This window comes from Electrona antarctica (assembly GCF_951216825.1).
Source record: "Electrona antarctica genome assembly, chromosome: 16".
Classification (NCBI taxonomy): domain Eukaryota; kingdom Metazoa; phylum Chordata; class Actinopteri; order Myctophiformes; family Myctophidae; genus Electrona; species Electrona antarctica.
Genome location: NC_136797.1, coordinates 37,972,585 through 37,980,747, shown reverse-complemented (window position 1 = coordinate 37,980,747; position 8,163 = coordinate 37,972,585). Strand labels below are relative to the sequence as shown.

Here is an 8,163-nt window from a genome sequence, read left to right as displayed (position 1 = left end):
CAGCTACTACTGCTGCTCTCCAACAAGAAGAAGGCATGGGGTTGGGTTTCACAGCCCTGTCAAATGACACCTGGTGAAGCTACGTAGCTAGCATCTCGTGAATAATTCCAGAGCCGACAGACAGACAGGTTGTGGTGTGGTGAGGCGACGGCAGCATGAGTAGAGCCAACTGGACACAGCCATTGTGGAGCCGGTTGGAGTGAGTGAGGCCACATTCTGGACTCTGGAGGTTGTAATGGCTTTGAATTTTTCATTTTAGTTAATTCATTTTTTTAGTTTTGGCATTATTTTTCTTTTTTGTTTGTTTCTAGAGCGAATATTCTAGTTTTTATATTTTATTTATTTTTATTTAGAAAATGCTAATAACAGTTTTTTATTAGTTTTAGTTATTTTTTAACTTTCGGTTATTTGACAGATTGTAAAGGAGTGACGTCACGGACCGCAAGGTGCCACATGGTGGTGCCTGGTGTAAAACTGGTACAACTAAATAAATAGATTAAGATTTCATATCATACCAAAAAGCTTAAAAATTGACAAAAAATAAAGGCATTTTGATGATTTTATCTATCATTTCAGTTAGTTTTATTAAGTGTTGTAAACAATACAGTTTCAGTTAGTTCAGTATCAATTGTTTTTAATTCAATTTTTTAATTAGTTCAGATGACAAATGTTTTTTTAATTTTAGTTGTCGTTATCGTTTAGTTTTCCATCCATCCATCCATCTTCAACCGCTTATCTGTAGTCTGGTCGTGGGGGCAACAGCTCCACCAGAGAGCTCCAGACTTTCCTCTCCAGAGCAACATTAGTAACTTCATTCTGGGGGATCCTGGGGTGTTCCCAGGCCATTTTGGAGATATAATCCCTCCCATTTTTTCGTTAACCAAAACAACTTGCTAGACGGACGGACGCCATGCTGCACAAAAGGATGGACGTCTCTGCTCTGCCCAACAACGACCACCCGCAGCGGTTCCTGCAGCTGGACGTGGGCATGCTGCCCGCCACGCACGGCATGTTCCAGGTGCGGGCGGCCATGTCCAGCCACAGACACTGGCACAACAGGATCTACGAGCAGGTAACTAGCCCTAACTCGTGTCCAGACACTGGCACAACAGGATCTACGAGCAGGTAACTAGCCCTAACTCATGTCCAGACACTGGCACAACAGGATCTACGAGCAGGTAACTAGCCCTAACTCATGTCCAGACACTGGCACAACAGGATCTACGAGCAGGTAACTAGCCCTAACTCGTGTCCAGACACTGGCACAACAGGATCTACGAGCAGGTAACTACTATAGCCCTAACCCATGTCCAGACACTGGCACAACAGGATCTACGAGCAGGTAACTAGCCCTAACTCATGTCCAGACACTGGAACAACAGAATCTACGAGCAGGTAACTAGCCCTAACTCATGTCCAGACACTGGCACAACAGGATCTACGAGCAGGTAACTAGCCCTAACTCATGTCCAGACACTGGCACAACAGGATCTACGAGCAGGTAACTAGCCCTAACTCATGTCCAGACACTGGCACAACAGGATCTACGAGCAGGTAACTAGCCCTAACTCATGTCCAGACACTGGCACAACAGGATCTACGAGCAGGTAACTAGCCCTAACTCATGTCCAGACACTGGAACAACAGAATCTACGAGCAGGTAACTAGCCCTAACTCATGTCCAGACACTGGCACAACAGGATCTACGAGCAGGTAACTAGCCCTAACTCATGTCCAGACACTGGCACAACAGGATCTACGAGCAGGTAACTAGCCCTAACCCATGTCCAGACACTGGCACAACAGGATCTACGAGCAGGTAACTAGCCCTAACCCATGTCCAGACACTGGCACAACAGGATCTACAAGCAGGTAACTAGCCCTAACCCATGTCCAGACACTGGCACAACAGAATCTACGAGCAGGTAACTAGCCCTAACCCATGTCCAGACACTGGCACAACAGAATCTACGAGCAGGTAACTACTATAGCCCTAGCCCATGTCCAGACACTGGCACAACAGAATCTACGAGCAGGTAACTAGCCCTAACCCATGTCCAGACACTGGCACAACAGAATCTACGAGCAGGTAACTAGCCCTAACCCATGTCCAGACACTGGCACAACAGAATCTACGAGCAGGTAACTAGCCCTAACCCATGTCCAGACACTGGCACAACAGGATCTACGAGCAGGTAACTAGCCCTAACCCATGTCCAGACACTGGCACAACAGAATCTACGAGCAGGTAACTAGCCCTAACTCATGTCCAGACACTGGCACAACAGAATCTACGAGCAGGTAACTAGCCCTAACTCATGTCCAGACACTGGCACAACAGAATCTACGAGCAGGTAACTAGCCCTAACTCATGTCCAGACACTGGCACAACAGGATCTACGAGCAGGTAACTAGCCCTAACTCATGTCCAGACACTGGCACAACAGGATCTACGAGCAGGTAACTACTATAGCCCTAACCCATGTCCAGACACTGGCACAACAGAATCTACGAGCAGGTAACTAGCCCTAACCCATGTCCAGACACTGGCACAACAGGATCTACGAGCAGGTAACTAGCCCTAACTCATGTCCAGACACTGGCACAACAGGATCTACGAGCAGGTAACTACTATAGCCCTAACCCATGTCCAGACACTGGCACAACAGGATCTACGAGCAGGTAACTACTATAGCCCTAACCCATGTCCAGACACTGGCACAACAGGATCTACGAGCAGGTAACTACTATAGCCCTAACCCATGTCCAGACACTGGCACAACAGGATCTACGAGCAGGTAACTACTATAGCCCTAACCCATGCCCAGACACTGGCACAACAGGATCTACGAGCAGGTAACTACTATAGCCCTAACTCATGTCCAGACACTGGCACAACAGGATCTACGAGCAGGTAACTAGCCCTAACTCATGTCCAGACACTGGCACAACAGGATCTACGAGCAGGTAACTAGCCCTAACTCATGTCCAGACACTGGCACAACAGGATCTACGAGAAGGTAACTAGCCCTAACTCATGTCCAGACACTGGCACAACAGGATCTACGAGCAGGTAACTAGCCCTAACCCATGTCCAGACACTGGCACAACAGAATCTACGAGCAGGTAACTAGCCCTAACTCATGTCCAGACACTGGCACAACAGGATCTACGAGCAGGTAACTAGCCCTAACTCATGTCCAGACACTGGCACAACAGGATCTACGAGCAGGTAACTAGCCCTAACTCATGTCCAGACACTGGCACAACAGGATCTACGAGCAGGTAACTAGCCCTAACTCATGTCCAGACACTGGCACAACAGGATCTACGAGCAGGTAACTACTATAGCCCTAACCCATGTCCAGACACTGGCACAACAGGATCTACGAGCAGGTAACTAGCCCTAACTCATGTCCAGACACTGGCACAACAGGATCTACGAGCAGGTATGCTGTACGTGGATGTACTAGGGGTGGGCGATATGGAAAAATATAATGTCACAATTGTTTTTTCAAGCACATCATGATTCATGATCCATGATATTGTGACGTTGCTGGGTGGCTAGAAAGATGAGACGATGTTCAAGTTGCTAGCTCAAGCACACTGAGCCTGGATTTATTGCCATGCAGCAGCAGCACAAACTAAGCCGAGGTGGAGGGTCACTAAACGTAAAACAAAGGGTGCCTAGCCTACTAATATCAGAACATGTGCTGTGTCTCTGTTAACTCAGTCCAGTCTTTAGCACAACAGCACAGCCTCCCCGGAACACATGTAGCCAATACCCATACAGTAACACCTCCCTCAAAGTAACATTGTTTACATAGCACCCCCAATATTATCACAATTCTTTTTTCTTTTTTTTTCCCATGTTGGTTTTTATGGTTATTACTTTTTTTTTCAAGTTACAGTACAACCTGTGCTGTGTCTCTGTTAACTCAGTCCAGTCTTTAGCACAACAGCACAGCCTCCCCGGAACACATGTAGCCAATACCCATACAGTAACACCTCCCTCAAAGTAACATTGTTTACATAGCACCCCCAATATTATCACAATTCTTTTTTCTTTTTTTTTCCCATGTTGGTTTTTATGGTTATTACTTTTTTTTTCAAGTTACAGTACAACCACTTAAAAGGTAACAAAAACTACAAGGAATAGGGATAACGGACCATTTAGGCCTTTTCCGTCGTTCTACAGAATATAAATAAAGGTATAGTCGTATAGAATTGCAAATCATAGAATGTGCATTCACTGTATCACAATTTATATACAATATCTCTGAAAAGGCATATCGTGGAGACATTGTATCGTCTTGATGATATTTATCACCATATTGCCCACCCCTAATTTGGAGTAACTCTCAGCTGGACAGATCTGAATCTTACTGCAAGTAAGAAACTGATCTGGCTTTTATGTCTGCTGTCTGAATTGATGGCAAACTACTGGAAAGTGAACGTGCTAATGTTTTATGTTTGCTTTCTATAGGTGCTGTTCTATTTTTGCCATAGATAGTAGACCACCCACTTCTCCTAATAGTTAGGGTATTAATATCATAGTTAGGGTGGGTAAATGTATTCATAGCTGTGTCTTTAACTCCACCCTCCCTCCTGATGTCATCAACATGATGTCATGAGATCCACAGGTGAAGCCGGGGTGTTATTAGAGCCGCCTTGTTTATGTTTTAATCATGTTGAACAGCATGCTAATGAGGAACATAATATCTGCTTTCAATGCTCTCTCATGTGAACGTGCAACTTGTGCCTGTTTAGGTCAGGCCAGTTCGTTTTGTACTATAGCACATGAACATAGTTTAGTAAAATAAAGGATACAGTCCTAGAAAATAATACATTTGAATATAGTAAAAAAAGAAGAAATTAAAAATAAGGAAAAATAAAACGGAACAATAAGACAGTAAAATCGCAGTCCAGAATCAAAGGCAGCAACAAATAGGTTCTTATCTGTGATTTAAATAATTGATAGTTGTAGCAAAACCTTGGATACCAATGCTTTTGTACTTTTACTCGAGTAATTTTTTAATTCCGGACTTTTACTTGCAAAGGAGTATTTCTACAATGCTGTATTGATAACCTTTTACTTACTTAGTAAAACATTTGAGTACTTTTTTCCCACCATTGACGATGTCACCTTGTTCTTTCATATAACCTCCACAGCGGGACCCGTGTGGGCTGCAGGACTCGCACCCCAGGCCTTCTCCCCCGGCCGAGGTGCATGGGGCTCCTCCTCCTGTGGAGTTTGTGGAGCGCTACTTGGAGCACATCACGCCGGTCACCTTCAAGCCGAACATCAAGACTAACCCTCTGTACACCGACACCAAGATCGCGGAGCCGGAACACGAGAGATGCAAACCCTCCTGGACCGTCCAGGAATACGACAGGCACACCCTACACGGTAACCTGGCCGACTATATGAAGGTACATATATGGTGATTTTTTTATTTTCTTCTCTTTATTTTTTACTACACTGTCACCATAGACGCACGTCGCATTGATTGTAACACATTAAAATGTTATTACAATATACATTTTCAATTCATGATTCCTCCTGAGAGTGTGTGATAAGAGTTCTCAACGAGGTTGAAAATTAAGGCCGGCGATCCTAATTAATGTTAGGCGTGTGTGTGTGTGTGTGTGTGTGTGTGTGTGTGTGTGTGTGTGTGTGTGTGTGTGTGTGTGTGTGTGTGTGTGTGTGTGTGTGTGTGTGTGTGTGTGTGTGTGTGTGTGTGTGTGTGTGTGTGTGTGTGTGTGTGTGTGTGTGTGTGTGTGTGTGTGTGTGTGTGTGTGTGTGTGTGTGTGTGTGTGTGTGTGTGTGTGTGTGTTTCATGGAACCCGAGGCTCAGCCCGGCCCGACTACCATACATTTGAGTCGGGTAGGGTTGGGTTTGGGCAGAATTTGAGAACTCTAGTGAACACATTGTCCAGGTGAACAGTGTAGTTACTAGTTGCAAATCAATAGGAAGGAAATTAAATAGGAAATTCTTAAAATGCTGCACGACTTATCTGATTCTTATAGCATCTAACGGATGCTTGTAGATCTGAGATTATTGTGGGGTAGGCCTATAAATTGAGCATTACAATTTAACACACTTGATCCCTAAGTACTATCTGTTTTCTGGGACTAACATTCGGCGAAAATAGACGATCTACAAGGCTACGAGCTCACAATGTGTTGTGTTGTGATGCGTTAACTTGTGAGATTGTAGATCAGCTATTTTTACCAAAGATAGAGAGAAGGCCTAGTATAGAGCCCTGGGGAATCCGGTCAAATAAGTGCCTACTAGTGAATATTGTTTTCAACACCGGTGACATACTGCATTTTAAACTTCTTTTCATTTTAAACTGCATTCTGTTTTGTCTGTGCTTTGCAGGAGGAAGAGAACTCACCCAAGGAACTGAACTTTTGGCTTGAGGAATTATACACGCCTGGATTTGACTCTTTACTGAAGAAAAAAGAAGCCGAATTCATGAAGAAAAAACTGTGTAAAATCCTGACCATAGTCTCTCTGTGTATTTGTGTCATTGTTGTCATTACTGTGTCAGTGGTGATGACAAAGAGAGCTGGATAGTAAATACACACTCTAGGCCCCTTTTCCACCAAAATAACTTTGGTTCTAGAACTGGTTCCGTTCTAGATCCTTGGAACGTTGGTGCTTTCACAGAACCGGACACGAACCGGCTTGCGTTTCCACCAGTTTAAAACACCATTGTATTTAGGGGGCAGGAGTCCCACCCAGTTGGCCCCAGGTTCGATTTCAGGCCTGGCCAGCAATGTGTCCAATTTGACTGCTCAAAGTGTCCATTTAATGGTGGGAAATTCAATCGTCAGTGGCAATTGCAGTTTCACTTTTCTTTTTTTAATGATGATTTTTTTTGCTTACTTTTGCCACTGTGTATATCACATCTGCATCTTCCAACCTTGTGATACACCCACTTTGGTTCCCAGTCCAGGGCAAGAAAAAACAAAGATTTTTTGGTTCCAGTTCCGAATCATCTTTGAGGGTTCTGGACCAATTCATTTTCAGTGGAAACACTGAACTGCATGGTTCAATATTAGGTGGGAACCAGTAAGGCAATACTGTGTAACTTTTCCAATTGAAAAAAACAATATTTTTTATATAATCTTTCATTTTGATGTCCTAATCAATGTTTTATTCACACATGTCTGCCCCCTAACACACACGATGTATGCCAAAGTAATGCAGGCACTGGAAATGTACTTGAAATGTATTTATGTGTGTGCATAAAGCAGGCCCCCAGAGTGCCTGGGAAACATTGAAGCCGCCCCACGCTACTGGCCAAAGCTGGAACTGCAGGTGGGCGATGTACATGTGCGAGCAAAAGAGCGCGCAGTTGGGCGTTGAACCCAGAGCGCTCGTTCATGAATCGATTCAGGTGCGCTCATGGAGGTTGGCACCAAATGGTGGTGCCCAAATCGAGAAAATCCAGAGGTAGTGTTCTTCCGAGTGTTTCAAAACGCCAGTGAGAAACTTCCATTGAAATGAATAGTTGGGGGCGGGGTAGTCCGCCCTCTAGTTTATATAACTATTGTATAAACATGTTCTGAAAGCGTATGCGGCCCACCCATCTGACCACTAACACGGCAGCCAAATGGCTGAGCCACATGAGTGGGCCGCTTACACTTTCTTGAGATTTTCAAGTCTACCATTGATCTGAACAATTCTTGTTAATTTGGAATGTTTTGTTTTAAGTTGATGTTGCACATGCACATGCACTCACACTACTGTTTTATACTGTTTATTATTTTCGCTAAATTGTGGCTGTAATTTATCAATGATTAAATAATTTGCTATTCATTCCTTGATTTATTTATGTATGTTCTTTTCTAGTAATGAAATTAATTACCAACCACCAGTGTTTTAACATGGGGGGAAAAGTGCTATTCCATCCAGTAGATGGCGACAGAGTCTGTCTGTGTCCAGTCTAGTCTACTGTCAGGAACTCAGGACAGTTTGTTAGAAGGCTCTAGTCTACCATATCTCTACTTTCTTTTTAATTAATTAAAGCTCTATATTGTGATAGTAGGCATTAGTACTTTCTACTTTTGGTACTTTAAGAACATTTTGATACCAATACTTTTTTTTAAATTCCGGACTTTTACTTGTAAGTAACAGTGTAGCCTAGCTA

The 8,163-nt window shown here is 43.8% G+C and overlaps 1 protein-coding gene across 1 annotated transcript; it reads left to right on the top strand.

Annotated features, from left to right (window-relative positions):
• Nucleotides 1–794: 794 nt before the first annotated feature.
• minar2 (membrane integral NOTCH2 associated receptor 2) lies at nt 795–7,798 on the top strand. The gene is made up of 3 exons (XM_079524456.1): nt 795–1,072; nt 5,173–5,433; nt 6,387–7,798. The coding sequence occupies exons 1-3, from the start codon at nt 911–913 to the stop codon at nt 6,582–6,584; spliced, it is 621 nt and encodes a 206-aa protein (XP_079380582.1). The 5' UTR covers nt 795–910; the 3' UTR covers nt 6,585–7,798.
• The last annotated feature ends 365 nt before the right edge of the window (nt 7,799–8,163 follow it).